The sequence below is a fragment of the Bos taurus genome, chromosome X (assembly GCF_002263795.3).
Source record: "Bos taurus isolate L1 Dominette 01449 registration number 42190680 breed Hereford chromosome X, ARS-UCD2.0, whole genome shotgun sequence".
Classification (NCBI taxonomy): Eukaryota; Metazoa; Chordata; class Mammalia; order Artiodactyla; family Bovidae; genus Bos; species Bos taurus.
In genome coordinates, this window is record NC_037357.1 from 8,354,385 (window position 1) to 8,373,433 (window position 19,049).

The window sequence follows — 19,049 nt, forward strand, 5'->3', positions numbered from 1 at the left end:
TGCATTGTCAAGGATGAGAGTTTCTGAAGAAATACCATAGTATAGAACATATTTAAAGTAGAAGATGTGGTATATATCTTGTGTGCTCAGGTTGAAAATATGCAAAGTTTTAATGCATTTTCTCCTCTCATTTAATTCAGCAAGGTGAGGTAAGACTCAAATGTCTCACTGCTCTACAAGGGCTTTATTATAACAAGGAACTTAATTCCAAACTGGAGCTATTTACCAGTCGGTTCAAGGTTAGTATTACTCTAAGTATTTAACATTTACCTGTTATTTTCAAGTATTTTTCTCTTGGTTTCCCTTTAAGAATATTTTTTTTTCATCCTTAGGATAGAATTGTTTCTATGACCCTTGACAAAGAATATGATGTTGCAGTACAAGCAATAAAATTACTCACTCTTGTTTTACAGTAAGTATGTATTTACTGCATATTGCTAATGTCTACATATCTTAAAAATACATTAGTGTACTTGGTTTAAATTTATCTACGTCATGGCATCCGGTCCCATCACTTCATGGGAAATAGATGGGGAAACAGTGTCAGACTTTATTTTTTTGGGCTTCAAAATCTCTGCAGATGGTGACTGCAGCCATGAAATTAAAAGACGCTTACTCCTTGGAAGGAAAGTTATGACCAACCTAGATAGCATATTCAAAAGCAGAGACATTACTTTGCCAACAAAGGTCCGTCTAGTCAAGGCTATGGTTTTTCCTGTGGTCATGTATGGATGTGAGAGTTGGACTGTGAAGAAGGCTGAGCGCCGAAGAATTGATGCTTTTGAACTGTGGTGTTGGAGAAGACTCTTAAGAGTCCCTTGGACTGCAGGGAGATCCAACCAGTCCATTCTGAAGGAGATCAGCCCTGGGATTTCTTTGGAAGGACTGATGCTAAAGCTGAAACTCCAGTACTTTGGCCACCTCATGCGAAGAGTTGACTCATTGGAAAAAGCTATGATGCTGGGAGGGATTGGGGGCAGGAGGAGAAGGGGACGACAGAGGATGAGATGGCTGGATGGCATCACTGACTTGATGGACGTGAGTCTGAGTGAACTCCGGGAGTTGGTAATGGACAGGGAGGCCTGGTGTGCTGCGATTCTTGGGGTCGCAAAGAGTCGGACACAACTGAGTGACTAAACTGAACTGAACTGAGATTTCAATAACCTGGAGTTTTACAGCAAGAAGTTTAGTTTTCTCATGTAAAGTTGAGAAGATAGGAAGAGAGGACCATTGAAGTAGAATATTCTAACTGAGCTGGGAATTCATGTGTTTGCATTCTTGACTAGTTTTCTTTCAATTTTACTGTCTTTAGATGCTCTTGAAATTAAGTTAAACACTCGAGTGTGTTAAATTATGTGTATTGTATTTTGTCACACTTTTAGAAATATATTACTGAAACTTCTCTGTAAACAATCTGAATTTAAAACATATTATGTTAAAATGTAGGATTGATGCAATTCAATTTTCCCCTTTTTAAAAAGATTGTGGTGATATATGTAACATAAGATTTACCATTTACACATTTCAGTGTACACATCAGTGGAATTAAGTACATTCATATTGTTGTGCAGCCACCATCACCATTATCCATCTCCAGAGTGTTTTTTATCATTTCATACTGATACTCTGTAAAGGACTGCACAGTATGATTTTGCATCATATTGTCTACTTTTCATCTCTGAATTTGACTATTTTAGGTACCTCATATAACTGAAAGTATGTAATATTTGACCTTTTATATCAGGCGTGTTTTACTTAGCATGATGTCTTCAGGGTTCATCCATGTTGTTATATATCAGAATTTCATTACTTTTTGACACTCAGTATACCACATTTTATATATTCATCCATCAGTGGACATTTGGGTTGTTAACATGATCCAGATAGTTGCTTTTTATTTTATTTTTTTATTTTATATTGGGGTATAGCCATTTAACGAATGGTGTTGTGATAGTTTCAGGTGAACAGGGAAGGGACTCAGCCATACATATACATGTATCCTTTCTCCCCAAACTCCCCTCCCATCCAGGCTGCCACATAACATTGAGCAGAGTTACCTCTGCTGTATAGTAGGTCTTTGTTGGTTATCCATTTTAAATACAGAAGTGTATACATGTCTATCCCAAATTGCCTGTCACAAAGAGCCTTTTAACAACATTCTAATTCTGATACTCATATGAGAAAGTCATCATGTAAGATCAGCCAGCAAAATTCTGATAAAAACTAATGAGAGATGACTGCCCACTATGATTTTAAATCAAAATTATAAAACAACATTGACTTTATTACTATTATTACTAATTTTTAAAAATTGACGTGTAATTGATTTATTATATTGTGTTAGTTTCAGGTGTACAGCAAAGTGATTCAGTTATACATTTATGTAGTAGGTCCTTGCTGGTTATCTGTTTTATACATATCACTGTGTATGTGTTATTCCCTAACTCCTATTTTATCTCTCCCTCTCCTCACCCTAGTAACTTTTAAGTTTTGGTAGTGGTGTCTAAACAGAAATGAGTGACACAGAATAAAGTATAGAGACAAACTTAAAAAAATCTAGGAACCTAGTGTAGGGTAAGGATGGTTTTATATCAAAATAAATGATGTTATGACACTTAGCTTCTATTTGGAGGAAAATTAAATTGGATTCATATTTCATTCCTTATACAGAAATAATTTCAGGATGGATGAAATGTCTAAATGTAAATAAATGAAATAATTAAAAGTGTTAGATGAAAACTGAGGAGAAGATTAAACATTTTAATTTTATATGTAAACTGGCAGTGTCTTTCTGAGAATGGCATAAAACCTAGACATTAAAAAAATTACTGAATTTTAACTACATAAAAAACTACAAATATGTATGTGCCATAATGTACACTCAGAAAACAAATGACAGACTTGGCAGGAGATTTGCACTGTAGGAGTCACTTTCAATAAATCAGTAAAAAGAACAGAAACCCAGTAGTAAAAGAGTCAAAAGTTAGGAACCATGTCACTGACACAAAAGAAAATAAAAAATTAAACATGCAAAAAGATTATTGGTCATACTTAGAGACATGTATATTAAAATGAGACTTTTTTAACCTACTTTTTTACAAAGATTAATGTGTTTGGTAATACACTAGTTGCATAAAGCTATGTAGAAACAAACCCATAAACTTTATTGATGGGACTATAAATTGGGATAGCCTCTTTGGGGAAAGCTGTGAAAGTGAAGTCTCTCAGTTGTGTCTGACTCTTTGCGTCCCCATGGACTGTAGCCTACAGTCCATGGAATTTTCCAGGCAAGAGTACTGGAGTGGGTTGCCATTTCCTTCTCCAGGGGATATTCCTGACACAGGGATTGCACCCGGGTCTCCCGCATTGCAGGTAGACACTTAACCATCTGAGCCACCTGGGAAGCCCTGGTGAAAAAAGCTTGGTGGTATCCAAAATTTAAAATGTTCTCAGTCTCTAACATAGTACTGTTTGTAATAGGATATTGGAAATATTCTAGATGATATCAATAGAGGAAGAATTAAGTTAATATATAACAGCTAATACAAGCTCCTTATAGGGGTTATCTCATTTACTGCAGTAGTCCTGTGTGAGGAGTGTGGTTGTCAACCCCATTTATATGAAATGGACTACATTGCAGTTATTACAAAGAAGGTAGCTCTACCTCCTAATTTAAATTCGTAGGTTGAGATTAACACTGTTACATATAAAATAGATAATCCATAAGGACAGGGAACTTTGCTCAGTACTCGGTAATAACCTTTATGGGAAAAAGAATCTGAAAAAGAATAAATATGTGTGTATGTATAACTAAATCATGTTGCTGCACACTTGAAACTAATGTAACATACATAGTGAATCAACTATATTCCAATATGAAATAAAACTTAAAAGTCAAAAAAAAAGGTAGCTCTATATACACTGACGTTTTCTGGGAATTCATTTAACTGGGGGGATTTTGAGCAGTCTTAACCATTGCATTTTTCTTTGGGTTTATAAAACTGTCCTGAATTAAATAAGAAAATAGTAGTACTCTACCTAATTTCTATAGCTTCTCCCCTCTTCCTCTGTAATACCATGTGGACCCCTTTTTTTGTTGATTCAGCCATGTATATACCTAATAACTGACACTTTCAGGGACATTCCTTATGCGTTAAAATTAGTGAAATACCTCAAATTTGGTGTAGTTTGATTTGATTCAATATGTGTGTGTATTTATTTATGTGTAGTTATAAAGCGGCAAAAAGCATATTAGGGGGAAAGAGGCCAGAACTTCAAACACAGGGTCTTGGTTTAGAAAACCCAGCAAGGTTTACCCTGGGATTCTGTGGTTGATGGGCCTAATAATGACTTTGATTTACCAAGATTTGTTAGGTTTACTTTCTTCTCTTAAAGTAAGATCAATAAAACAAGCACTATATTTTAGTGAGTTTTTTTTTTAATGATAAATTGTACTTAAACATCTTTGGCACTTAAATTTTATTATTTGGAAAAATTCTTTTGCATTGTTTTATATGATGTTTAGTACATGGTGAATGAAGTATTATTCTTCATCACTGTGAGGTAACTGGGGTGTTAGTATATTTTAACGTTGTAAAATTGTATCCTTAATATTACCATGAAATACATGGAAAGTGTTTTCTTTGATTATTAACTAAGCTCCAAGTGGTTCAAATGGTAAAGAATCAGCCTGCCAATGTAGGAGACAGAGGCAGGACACGCCAGTTCGATCCCTGGGTTGGGAAGATCCCCTGGAGGAAGAAATGGCAACCCACTCCAGTATTCTTGCCTGGAGAATCCCATGGACAGAGGAGCCTGGTGGGCTGCAGTCCATGAGATTTCAGAGTCGAACATGACTGAGGACACATGCACACACTGAGCGTGCCACTACTTTATTTTCTATGTTAGTTTATATTATTTTGTCTTCATTTCCCTTTAGCACACTTGTTGCATGGTTATTTCTCTTAGTATATATTTCTTTATGCCCGATATTCACTCTAATTTTAGGTCTGATCTTGGGTGTTCACAAAATACTCAGCTCTTTTGTCAGAGGATGCTTTTACTAATAGATGATAATCAAGTAAGGTTGATTTCTTCTTGAAACAACTTCTTAATGACCTGTTTTTTAAAACACAAGTTTAGGAGTGAAAATGTACTATTTTTTAATGTATGAGTATGAATTTTTGTACTAGTAAACTTAAAATTACAGCATTGTTTTGAAAACTGCTATTGCTTATTTGTTTTCAGGAGTAGTGAAGAAGTTCTTACTGCAGAAGATTGTGAAAATGTCTATCATCTGGTTTATTCAGCTCATCGGCCAGTAGCAGTAGCAGCTGGAGAATTTCTGTACAAAAAGTAAATCTGCATTTCTGTTGTTCATTTTCTAAAGTCACTTAACGGCAGTAATTTATTGTGTTATAAAATATATATAAATATGACTTATTAATAATTTATTCAGTACAGGTCTTAAGCCTATTTTTATGTATTTTTGCATATAATAAAAGTACTTTGATAACAGTTTGATGTAAGAACCACAAGAATCCTTTAGTCTCTTCATTTATATTGCTGTTTAACACTTCAGATTAGCTAGTAGCAGTGTGAATATCTGATCACCAAAAATATTCAGCAGCTATCATGTAGTGGTTTTAAAGAAAATGGAAACATATGGACTAAACTACATTTTTGTAAGATTTTATTAAAATGCTCATTTGAGGTGACACGTTTATTAAGAGTACATGATACGAAGTATTTATGCTATAATTTTTTATTCATTGTTATCCAGTGATAACTTTTTTGTTGTTTATAAGAATGACCATGATATCCATAGAAAAAGGCCACTAAGTTCAGACTTTGGGATAATTGTACAGGAAGGACAGGAGGAAAAGAAATGTCATTTTTAAGGAGAAGAATATTTATATTTATGTGCATAAATGGTATAGGTTAGCTATTGTGATACTTTTGTAAAAAGAAATGATTGCATAACATGCAGTAAGATTTTCAAAAAGAAATCATTCAGAAACATTTAGAAGTACCATCAAGTGTGAAATGGAAAAGGTTTACTTGGGTATAATGTTGGACAGTACTGTACCTACCCAGCTCCAATTTATTCCTCTGTTAGTTGCTTAAAGATGGAATCCAGACAGGTTTTTAAAATTTCTTAATTAAGAAATATTTTGTTTTAAAAGTATTTTGCATTGATCTTAGGCTCTTCAGTCGTCGAGATCCAGAGGAGGATGGAATGATGAAAAGAAGGGGACGACAGGGTCCAAATGCCAACCTTGTTAAGACATTGGTTTTTTTCTTTCTGGAAAGTGAGGTTAGTTGATGTTGTTCATTTTATACTTCCGGTTGGAACAATTCGGAGATGGGGTTAAAATGATGTAAATCTTAAAATCTTCCAAATATCACAGTAAGTGTTGGATAACATAGAGTTATACCAATTTATGTTAGTAAGATACTCAAATAATATGATTTATATGTAATGCTAAGAGCATAAATTTTGGAGCTAGAAAGACCTGATTACCAATTTGACTTCTCTACTTCATATTTATATAACCTTGATTTGGTTACTTAACCTTTCTTAAGCCCATTTTCCTTCTAAATGTGTGGATAACAATTTCTTAGACAACAGTGAGATAACCCATATAAAACTATTAGCACAGATCTAGCATTTTGTTAGTTCTCAATATTTGGTACCTGTGATGATGATTGTTGTTTTCTAGTATAGAGAAATACAGTTGGTTTTTGCATATTGCAGTTTTGCTAAATTCACTTTTAACGTAAGTTTTTATTAAAATTCTTAGGATTTTCTGTAATATGCAATCAAGTCATTTGCAAGTAGTGATAATTTTACTTTTTCTTTTCCTACATTCTTGCCATTAGTTTCCCCAGCCTTATTGTACTGGCTAGGACATTTAGTAGAATGTTGAATAGAAGTGGTGAGAGAGGATAGATTTGGATTGTTCCTGATCTTAAGGGAAAAGCATCCAGTACTTCAGCATTAATTATGTTGTTAGTTACAGGTGTTGTGTAGCTGCTTATTATATTGAGGATGTTTCCTCCTACCCCTTCTTTTGCTGAGAAGTTTTTTTTAAAATTTTATTGAAACATAATTGATTCAGCAAAGTGAATCAGTTTATATACAGTGACGCACATACATACTTTTCACATTTTTTTCATTATGGTTTATCAAAGGATATTAAATATACTTCCCTGTGCTGTACTAGAACTTTCTTTATTACCCCTCTTATATATAATGGCTTGCATCTGCTAATCCCAAGCACCAATTTCTTTTCTTCCCCACCTCTTCTCTGCCTTGGCAACCACAAGTCTATTCTCTATGTCTGTAAGTCTGTTTTTGTTTTGTAGATTTGTTTGTATCATATTTTAGATTCTACATGTAAGTGATACCATGTGGTATTTGTCTTTTTCTTTCTGACTTTGCTTAGTATGGTAATCTCTAGGTCCATCCATGTTGTTGCAAATGGCATTATTTTATTATCTTAACAACCAAACTGCTAGGGAAGTCCCTATATCACATCTTCCATTCATGTGTTGATGGACATTTAATTTGTTTCCATATCTTGCTAATTGAAAATAGTGCTGCTATGAACATAGGGGTGCATGCGTCTTTTCAAATTATAGTTTTCTCTGGATATATGCCCAGGAGTGGGATTGCTGAATTATATGGCAACTCTGTTTTTAGTTTTTTGAGGAATCTCCATACTGTTTTCCATATTGACTGCACCAACAGTGTAGGAGGGTTCCCTTTTCTCCACATCCTTTCAGCCTTTTATTATTTGTAGACATGGCCATTCTGACCAGTGTGAGGTGGTGCCTCATTGTAGTTTTGATTTGCATTTCTCAAATAATTAGCAATGATAAGCTTCTTTTCATGTGCCTATTGGCCACCTGTGTGTTTTTGGAGAAATATCTGTTTAGGTCTTCTGTCCATTTTTTGATTAGATTGTTTGTTTTTTTGATATTGAGTTGTATGAGTTGTTTGTATATTCTGTCAATTAAGCCCTTGTCCATCACATTGTTTGCAAATGTTTTCTCCCAGTTATTAGGTCATATTTTCATTTTGCTTATGCTTTCGTTTGCTGTGCAAAAGCTTATTAGTTTGAATAGGTTGCATTTCTTTATTTTTGTATTTCTTTGCCTTGAGAGAGTGACCTAAGAACACATTGCTATGATTTATGTCAGAGAATGTTTTCTTCTGGGAGTTTTATGTTGTCCTGCCTTATATTTAAGTCTTTAAGCCATTTTGAGTTTATTTCTGTGTGTGGTAAAGAGGGTGTGTTCTAGCTTCTTTGGTTTACTTGAGGCTGTCAAGCTTTCCCAACACCACTTGCTAAAGAGACTATCTTTTTTCCATTGTATATTCTATTCTCATTTGTCAAAGATTGATTGTCCATAAGTGTGTGGTTGGTTTCAGTTTATTGATTTTTTTGAGAGTGTTTTCTCCATGTTCATGCAATGTGTTGGTATGTGTGTGTATTTTAAAGTATAATGTCTTTGATGGGTTTTGGTATCATGGTAATGCTTGTCTCCTAAAATGTGTTGGATAGCTGTAAGGCCCTTTCACACACTGAATAGAAATGATTTACTTACATAGTGAATTGATAAAGTGAAAGTGAAGTCACTCAGTCGTGTCCGACTTTGCAACCCCATGGACTGTAGCCTATCAGGCTCCTCCGTCCATGGGATTTTCTAGGCAAGAGTACTGGAGTCGATTGCCATTTCCTTCTCCCGGGAATCTTCCCGACCTAGGGATCGAACCCAGGTCTCCCGCATTGTAGGCAGATGCTTTTACCATCTGAGCCTCCAGGGAAGTCAGTGAATTGATAAGTAATCATGTATTTTATGTTTTACATAATAATTACCACTCCCATTATGTTACAATATATTTGTAGTGTATTTTATAACTGACAGTAGTTCACTTATGTAATACAATTGCCAACCCCCCACCTCAGCGCAGATTCAGCCAACAGGGGATTCAACCAATAGTGGATTGAAAATATTTTTTTAAAAATTTCAGGAGTTTGAAAAAGCCAAACTTGAATTTGCCATGCACTGTCAACTGTTGGAGAAGGCAGTGGCACCCCACTCCAGTACTCTTGCCTGAAAAATCCCATGGACGGAGGACCTGGTAGGCTGCAGTCCATGGTGTCGCGAAGAGTCAGACACGACTGAGCGACTTCACTTTCACTTTGCACTTTCATGCATTAGAGAAGGAAATGGCAACCCGCTCCAGTGTTCTTGCCTGGAGAATCCCAGGGACGGGGGAGCCTGGTGGGCTGTCGTCTGTGGGGTCGCACACAGTCGGACATGACTGAAGCGACGCAGCAGCAGCAGTCAACTATTCACATAGTATTTGCATTGTATTACGTATTGTAAGTTATCTAGAGTTGATTTAAAGTATATGAAAGGATGAGAGTAGGTTATGTGTAAATACTATACCGTTTTATATCATTGGACTTCCTTTGTGGCTCAGCTGGTAAAGAATGTGCCTGCAATGCAGGAGACCTGGGTTTGATCCTTGGGTTGGGAAGATCCCCTGGAGAAGGGAACGGTTACCCACTCCAGTATTCTGGCCTGGAGAATTCTGGCCTGTCCACAAAGACGCGGACGTGACTGAGTGACTTTCACTTTCACTTCAGTTTATACCATTAACTTGAGCATCCTTGGAAAATCTATGTGTGGTCTTGGAACTAGTCCCCCTCAGATACCAAGTTCTGTGGAACTGTATATATCGTTATTTTATCAGTGGCTCAGTCACATTATTGGAAATGTAAAAGACAACAATTTTGTGAAACAGGCAACATAGAAAATAATACAACTAGCAGTTATTAGTAAGGTCACAAGCAAGAATTTAAGTCAAGAACTTTCATTCGGTATAGCTCAGTATACCCAAGGTCATCTAACTTAGTTAAATGATTATATCCAGGTGATAATCCCCTGGTTGTACATCATGGAGCATTTAATCTTTATCTAAAGCTTGACTGCTGATACAAGCTTTAGAAACAAAATTAGAGTGTCCTTTTAACAACTTAATTAAATTTTTAGTAATATAACAACAAGGAACTATCTCAGAAGTGAAGAACAAAACTAGGATTTAATGTTCAGTGAAACATAAACATTTTTCATTGTGAGGGCATTAACCCTGCAGTCAGGGAATGCTTTATCCCATCAAATAAAAATGAGGTTTGTCAGGGAGCCAGGAAAAGCCAAGTGGCAGTCTTGGATTTCCCATAGCCCTGACTGTTTGATTTACAGCTGTTGCTTACCCATTTTAAATTCCCCTATTTAGGAGTAGACTATTTGCCATGTTTTAAGGGCATCAGGATAGCAGTAGTTTGACAGGGAGGGGTTAATTTTGTAGAAGCAGAAGAAGCTTTATCTACATGTACCATAATCTTCATAGAGAATGCTTGTTTACTTTACCAAAATAACAAAAGGTTTTAAAAACAAATATAAATCACTTAAAGGCAAAGAAATTCACAATCTTGTTAAAAGCCATATTCTAAGCAAACTTTGTTCTCTTAACAAAGAGAGAAAACCAAATACCAGTTTGGTACCAGCTTACTGTTAATAACAAAATTTGTTTGTAATATTAGAAAAGTCTTTTCCATAAATTTTGAAGAAGCAGCAGTATTCTTTCAAAGGCATCGGAGTGAAACCATTGAAGGCATGTTTAAAATCTGATTGTATTGCAGTTGACAAAGCAATCTGGTCATTGACAACATTTTATCAGGACATATCATATCTTTATGAATTCCACATAATTTCAGGATATCTATATTAGTAATATCAACCATACAGTATAACCTCAGAAGATTTACCACCCCTCCAACAGTATTTCCCATGTAATTTAACATGTCAAATGAACCCAGGTATTTTAATACCTCTCTTTGAGATGTCTCACGGGCCCTCTGAAGCATCCTAAAGCCAGCTAGAGGTCAAAAGAACTTCTTTAGAATTTAATTTTAGTAAGTTTTGCCAAAAATATCAACAGGATTTATAACCGTTAGATAGTATATAGGTCATTGGTAAACAACCAAAGTTAGCACAAGATTAGCCAAAAGTTAAAAAAAGAGTTCAAAGGTAAACATAGAACAGATCACTCCAGAGGTAAAGAATCTTAAAATCCATTATCAAAGGCAGTTCAACATCTCAAGAAAACTTGTATTACGTGCAAAACTCTTTTCTTGGGGTCCACTTTCCATAAAGCCTCTCTTTTTTTCTTAATCACTTTGTTTTTTTTAGAAACAGCCACCTGTAAGTCAGACCTACTTTCTTTTTTCTTAATAAAATGCAATTTCATTTCTCATACCTTTTTTCTTTCTTTTTTTTTTTTTTTCATTTTTAACCTAACTTATTTTCCCTAAGAGACCATGAACTGCCCTTAATATTAGCATTCTGTAGATTGGTGAACATAAGTACCAGTTTTAATTTCTAAAAGCATTTGCTTTCTTATAGACAACATCTCAGGATGGCACCAAACATATTCATTAACAGTCTAAAATCTCTTTAGTTTCTCTGTAAAAGGAAGTTAGTGTTCAATAATTAAAGTTTCAAAATTTTATTTTATTTGGAAATGAATTGAAGTGAATTTTGGAAAAATTTCAATAAATGTTTATCACTTAGTTTAGCACAAGCATAGAAATTCAAGTTACCCCTATCTGGAGAAACTATTTTAGACAGCCGTTCCTTAAGTGTAATTATTCTTAATAGAGTTTATCTAAAAGCTCTTGTTCCATTTCTGTTTTTCTTTTATTTAAAAAGTTTCTTCACTCGAGTTACTTTCCTTGTTGACAAATTTAGCTTGCATTAAACCTAGGCATGATAAAAGTATTACACAATGTTGATGACTCAGACATGTCTTAATTAGATTTACAAACAAGCATTAATATTAGATATTTAATATTGAATATGTCGCAGCTCACGTGAAGCTGAAATTCATTTAGGTTAATTTCTCTTGTAATTGTTTGATTTGTAAGCGCTTACTTTTCTTTAAGCCAGTTGAATTAGAGCTCATTTACAAATTAACCTCATATTATCCAAAAACAAAGACACACACTGAGACATAGATAAATCCAGACAGACAGACAGAGGATCTCATAGTTTTCCACTTGAGATTTAAAATGTCTCCTTGACTCCTTTCTCTCTTTTCCTTTATTTATTTATTTATTTTTTTTATCTTGGCTTGAAATTTCCATTTGCCCAAAGCTGAGGTCTCAGGCAAATTGGGCTCTGTATTTCAAGGACATGCCAAAGGTTGTGTGCCGTCCTAAATTGCTTCTGTCCTCTCAAACTCTTTGTGACGCCATGGACTGTAGCCCACCAGGGCTCCAATTGTAAGTTAAATTCCTCTGCCCAGGGAAATCCTTGAGGGGATCTTCCAAACCCAGGGATTGAACCCATGTCTCTTGCATGTCCTGTCATTAGCAGACAGATTCTTTACCACTAGTACCATCTGGAAAGCCCAGGCAAAGGTTAACTTCAAGCTTTTTTCTAGGCAGGCCTTTGTAAAAAGCTGCTGCTGCTGCTGCTGCTAAGTTGCTTCAGTCGTGTCCGACTCTGTGCGACCCCATAGACGGCAGCCCACCAGGCTTCCCCGTCCCTGGGATTCTCCAGACAAGAACACTGGAGTGGGTTGCCATTTCCTTCTCCAATGCATCAAAGTGAAAAGTGAAAGTTAAGTCGCTCAGTCGTGTCCGACTCTGGCGACCCCATGGACTGCAGCCTACCAGGCTCCTCTGTCCATAGGATTTTCTAGCAAAAGTACTGGAGTGGGGTGCCATTGCCTTCTCCATGTAAAAAGCTAGCTCTTTTTAATTGCATATGTAAGAGGAACTGGTTTTGCAGTTGCAAAGGAAAAAAAAATCATTTTAACCAGTTTTCTCCAGAGTGTAAAGAATACCATGGCCATCCTGTGCCAAAAAAGTCATCTTGCCTTTCTGTTCAGTTCAGTTGAGACCGACTCTTTTGACCCCATGGACTATAGCACTCCAGGCCTCCCTGTCCATCACCAACTCCCCAAGTTTACTCAAACTCAACTCATGTCCATTGAGTCGGTGATGCCATCCAACCATCTCATCCTCTGTCATCCCCTTCTCGTCCTGCCCTCAATCTTTCCCAGCATCACAGTCTTTTCCAGTGAGTCAGTTCTTTACATCAGGTGGCCAAAGTATTGGAGTTTCAGCTTCAGTATCAGTCCTTCCAATGAATATTCAGAACTGATTTCCTTTAGGATGAACTGGTTGGATCTCCTTGCAGTCCAAGGAATTCTCAAAGAGTCTTCTTCATCACAACAGTTCAAAAGCATCAATACTTTGGCCCTCAGCTTTCTTTATAGTCCAACTATACATGACCACTGGAAAAACCATAGCCTTGACCAGATGGACCTTTGTTGGCAAAGTAATATCTCTTGCTTTTGAATACGCTATCTAGGTTGGTCATAACTTTCCTTCCAAGGAGTTAGCGTCTTTTAATTTCATGGCTGCAATCACCATCTGCAGTAATTTTGGAACCCCAAAAAATAAAGTCTGACACTGTTTCCACTGTTTCCTCATCTATTTCCCTTGAAGTGATGGGACCAGATGCCATGATCTTAGTTTTTTGCATTTTGAGCTCTAAGCCAACTTTTTCACTCTCCTGTTTCACTTTCATCAAGAGGCTCCTTAGTTCTTCTTCGCTTTCTGCCATAAGGGTGGTGTCATCTGCATATCTGAGGTTATTGATATTTCTCCTGGCAATCTTTTGTTTCTGTAGCCATAGTTTTATAGCTAAAATATTGACCAAGTAGTGCTCAAGTTGACTCTGAACAGGGCAGGAAAAAAAAATTTGCTGAAGTGCAGAAGGAGTGGAAGAAGTTGGGCTTCCCCTTCCCCCACTGATAGATAGGAAATGTTAGAAGGGGATTAGCTGATGGAGAGGGAGACAGGCAGATGGAGGGGTGTAAGGCAGCAACAGGACAAAGAAAGAAGGGAGTGGGGGACACTGGGAGAGCCGACTTAAACAGTGATTTATTTGATCAACTAAAATATAATTTTGGCATTGTAACATGGACAGTCCTCAAAAATCACATAATTCTTTTTCCAATTATGTCTAACTTCTTGTTAGATAATTTTAAGTTAAATTCATGTACCTTAAGTTAGGGAGAGGACCATCCAGGCTTTCACCTAGCACGGCACATTCTTAACCTTTCTCAATCAGCACAAACCGCAAAATTTAAGGTTCCAATTCTCACACAGTTCAGTGAATCCCATTCACTAGGTAACGAGCAATAAGGTGAATCTTCCAATCTGGGAATAAAAACTTCATCAACCTTAATCTCTTTTTTCTCTTAAAGAGTGGCATTTTGTCTCACAAATCCTGCTCACAGCACCAATTAATGTTTTGCAGAAAGTTTACACTTTCAGGTTCAAAGGATTTGTTAACAAAATAAGTCACTCTTGATATACAAATAAATAATACAGATATTTATGAAAGAATGATCTAGCTTACTTTCAATATACTAACATTAAAAGAAAAGAGAAATAGAGCAGAAAGTACATCACCAAATTGGGTTCGAAAGTCCTGTGTCATAGCACATCTGGAGTCCCAATTGGGAAAGGGTCCCAGGGAGTGCATCCACTCCGTGGGTGAGACTTCAAACGGGATGACTCTTTTGAGTCAGGTAATAACTAAATGCACGCATATAGTCTCTTCAGAAACAATTTTCATATTAATGATTATCATGAGAAATGGTAATACCTAACAGTGTTTACTTACACTTAGCAAGCTAAGGCAATTCTTCTCTTTCCTTTCTTCTCCTTGACATTAAAAAACATTGTTGTTTGAGTTTGTGTATGGTGCCAACAAAGCTTGCATTCTTTTGATTAAGGCTAGTATATTTGTCTAAGAGCACATTGTTCTTTTTAAATTTTAGTTACATGAGCATGCAGCATACCTTGTGGATAGCATGTGGGACTGTGCTACTGAGCTGCTGAAAGACTGGGAATGTATGAATAGCTTGTTGCTGGAGGAGCCACTTAGTGGAGAGGAAGGTAAGGATGTTTAATTATGGTGTTTTTGTTGTCTAGGTAATTTTGAAAACAGATTTTACTTATTCTGTTTTAGCATTAAAATAGTTGATTCAAAGTCTTTGGATAATTTTGTTTTCATACACATGAATATTAGAAAGGTATAGTTCCTGTCAATATTTATGATGTTTTATTGTATTTTATTTTTTTGCATCTGTTCATATTTTCATTTCTCAAATTGTGGACTGGTGGTTTACAGATTTATAATATTTAGTAAGTTTTAACTTGTTCGGATCCTTTTTGTGATATAGTAATAAGATTTTCTTTAGTACATTAGGTCAGATTCTGTCACAGGCACAAGAACTGTTATGTAATGATTATAAATGGCGTATAGAGAAAAAAATAGGTTAACTCTTTCTGATTATTTTTTTCCCAGCGCTAACAGACAGACAAGAGAGTGCTCTGATTGAAATAATGCTTTGTACCATTAGACAAGCTGCTGAATGTCATCCTCCTGTGGGGAGAGGGACAGGAAAAAGGGTACGCCAACATATTTTCAGTGTTCTAAATTATATGTCTCTTTTTTAATAACTTTTTTTAAGTTCTTATTTGTAGGTATATAATCAAATTTTTGAATCTTAAATTTTATTTTTTAGGTGATCTTTGCTTATAAACATGTTAGAAGTAAATTTTAAAGCATTAGCAGTTTGGGAAGTCTGCATTCCTTCTGTAAGATTCTTTGTTAGTTTACTACAGTGATTGTCAGTCCCTGTAAAGATTGCTTGCTGTGCATCATTTTAGAATGGTATATTTGTCCGTTGTGATTTATTTACAGATTTACTTTCTTTTAATAAAAGTAAGAGCATCATTCATTAAAATGGGGGAAATTTCTGTTTCCTGGGACTCAATTTTAATGCATTATTTCAAAGTTCACATGTATTGTAGACCAACAGTTGCACAGGCTTTCAAACTTTGTGAAGCACAAAAATAATTTTTATATTGTGACCTAGTACACATCTGTATATGTGTTTTTGTATGTAACTGAAGCAGTTATATAAGTTACAATATTGCAACGTACGTGATGCATTCAGTTCTCTTTTTTGTTGTTGTTGTTCTTCTTTAATTACTAGTCATTAATTATATTGAATTCATAACCCATGGATCATGGCACAACTTACAGTTGACTGAAATCCTACTCACTTCCATGACTATATAAACTAATAAACTGTATTTCCTAGCTGCTTTTCTTTTCATCCAAAGTTAGGGTAGGTTAGTCTAATTTGGTATTGATTTTGTCTCTAGAACTATTCAAAGTTTTTTAAAAAAATAATGTGCAGGCTATTCTCTTTGTTACTTCTGGGTTTCAAGTTTTATAGTAGAAATTTTTGTATCCATTATTTAAAATGTCATTTTATTACTTGCTTTGAATATTTAAACTTGAGCACCTAACAGTGTTAATGGGCTTATTAATAAATACTTGGAAACTTTGTTGTGTTTCCTTAGGTGCTTACAGCAAAGGAGAAGAAGACCCAGTTGGATGACAGGACAAAAATCACTGAACTTTTTGCTGTGGCCCTTCCTCAGTTATTAGCTAAGGTAAATTTGTGTCGGTATCAAGATTGTTGTTAAGAAATTACAGGTTTTGTTTGGAAATGCCATACAGAATTTTCTACTTATCATAATATTTCCTTACCATAATTGTGATGTTTTTGACATGATTTTTTTTTATTTCAAAGTACTCTATAGATGCTGAAAAGGTGACTAACTTGTTGCAGTTGCCACAGTACTTTGATTTGGAAATATATACCACTGGACGATTAGAAAAGGTAGGGTGTTTCAGTGTATAATAAACCTTTAAGAAAAATTGTTAATATAGTTCATCCCATCATATTGCTTGTTTATATTTTTTGAAATATGTTTTTATAGCATTTAATATAAAGGAAGCCTATATATTGTATGCCTTACATATTTTAGATAAGTTGTATTTAGAGAATGGCACTAATGAGGTTTCCCTTTGATTCATGTTGATAGCAATACCCTCCTTCCTAGACATTATGTTACTATGTCACTGACCATTTATGGAGATTGGAGGTGGGTAACTGGATAAGAACAATTGCAAAATGAAACAGCTAATATTCATTGAATGCATTTACTATGTTCCAGGAACATATATATTTATATGTATTAACATCTTACCAAAGCCCTGTGAGATAGATAATATTATTCCTGTTGAAGTAGGGGAAATAAGTTTGGGTCGATGAGTGCATTTTTTTACTTGACTAGAAAAACTTAAAATTGTGTCCTACTGTTGTAAAGTTACTGTATTTGAAGCTTTTCATCCCAGTTGTGCAGTCATTTTATGCCTGTCATCATACATGCCTTAGTTTTAATGAAGAAACTTTGATTTTGCAGCATTTGGATGCCTTATTACGACAGATCCGGAATATTGTAGAGAAGCACACAGATACAGATGTTTTGGAAGCGTGTTCTAAAACTTACCATGCACTCTGTAATGAAGAGTTCACAATTTTCAACAGAGTAGATATTTCAAGAAGTCAACTGATAGATGAGTTGGCAGATAAATTTAACCGGCTTCTTGAAGATTTTCTGCAAGAGGTATGTATTACAAGTATTTTGTCAGTTGTCCCCCACTGTGGCCCCACCCACCCCTACCCTCTCCATAACCAGGTCAGTCACAGTCTTGGTGGTAGTCCTTAGTAGTATGTTGAAAAGACATTCAGACTTTCTGTTCTATGATTTTGTTTTTTCTCCACCAAGAGAGGGAGGTGGCAAGAATCTGTAACTTAAGAGATGGTGAAAGCAAAATTAACACCTTTCCTTTTTTTTTAATTTAAAGAAATGATCTGGAAAGTTTCCAGGGTTTAGTTTAACCAGGAGGCTGTTAGGGAACAGGGAACAGAAAAGTTGAGCAAGATTGTTTCCATGTAATTTGAAAAATTGGGTTATTTCTTAATGGTTTGGAAGTTGATTTATTTATGATCTTTGATATTATAAAGCCTTGAAAAATTACAGCAACTGTTCATTTTGGTGTTTCATTGTTCAGTTCTATTTCCAAAGAGGCTTAAGCACGATATTCAAATACACTTGTATTTATATTGTGGTTTTTATCTTTTCTGGAAAGGTATACTCAACAGTTTAGTTGATTTGCATAAAGTAAAAACTCATGATTCTCAGATTATTGCATTTAGGTTTTTCCACATCACTTTTGTCATAAATGCTGCGAAAATGATACAGACTATTGTAATGTCCAGTTACTTTGTTTAACAATTAGTTCGTAAACTTTCTTATTTCTCAGTGTAACATTTCATACTTACTAAGTTTTGCTTAATTGGAAGTTTGTGTAAATATTTTGATGTACAATGATTACATTTTCAGTTAAAAATTTTAATGACTACCCTTGGCTGGATATAATTCTTTTTTTTAAAAAAAAGGTTTACATTGGAATGTAGCTGGTTAACAATGATGTGTTAGTTTTAGGTGGACAAAAAAGAGACTTAGGCATACGTATACATGTTTTCATTCTCCCTCTAAACTCCTCTCCCATCCATGCTGCCACATAACATTGAGCAGAGTTCCATGTGCTATCCAGTAGAACCTATACAGTTAGCCATTTTAAATATAGCAGTGTGTACCTGTCCATCCCAAACTCCCTACCTAGCCTTTCCCTCCATCCGTCTCCCACCTGGTAATCATAAGTTTGTTCTTTAGGTCTGTTTCTGTTTTGTAAGTAAGTTCATTTGTATCATTTCTTTTAAGATTCTGCACATAAGGGATGTCATGTATTTCTCCTTCTCTCTGACTGACTTTACTCAGCATGACAATCTCTAGGTCCATCCATGTTGCTGTAAATGGCATTACTTCATTCTTTTTAATGGCTGAGTAATATTCCATTGTATATATGTACCACATCTTCTTTATCCATTCCTCTGTCTGATGGACATTTAGGTTGCTTCTGTGTCTTGACTACTGTTAACAGTGCTGCAACGAACATTGGGGTGC

The 19,049-nt window shown here is 35.4% G+C and overlaps 1 protein-coding gene across 8 annotated transcripts in view; it reads left to right on the forward strand.

The window, feature by feature from the left end:
* STAG2 (stromal antigen 2) overlaps nt 1-19,049 on the forward strand; it is a 129,827-nt gene that overhangs the window by 75,924 nt on the left and 34,854 nt on the right. For all 8 annotated transcript variants that reach the window (NM_001354660.1, NM_001354661.1, XM_024988254.2 and 5 more), the window contains exons 11-19: nt 141-239; nt 333-412; nt 5,248-5,355; nt 6,205-6,316; nt 14,936-15,053; nt 15,466-15,569; nt 16,533-16,625; nt 16,766-16,855; nt 17,442-17,645. In NM_001354660.1, the coding sequence (NP_001341589.1) occupies nt 141-239; nt 333-412; nt 5,248-5,355; nt 6,205-6,316; nt 14,936-15,053; nt 15,466-15,569; nt 16,533-16,625; nt 16,766-16,855; nt 17,442-17,645 (1,008 nt within the window). The remainder of the gene's footprint in view (nt 1-140; nt 240-332; nt 413-5,247; nt 5,356-6,204; nt 6,317-14,935; nt 15,054-15,465; nt 15,570-16,532; nt 16,626-16,765; nt 16,856-17,441; nt 17,646-19,049) is intronic.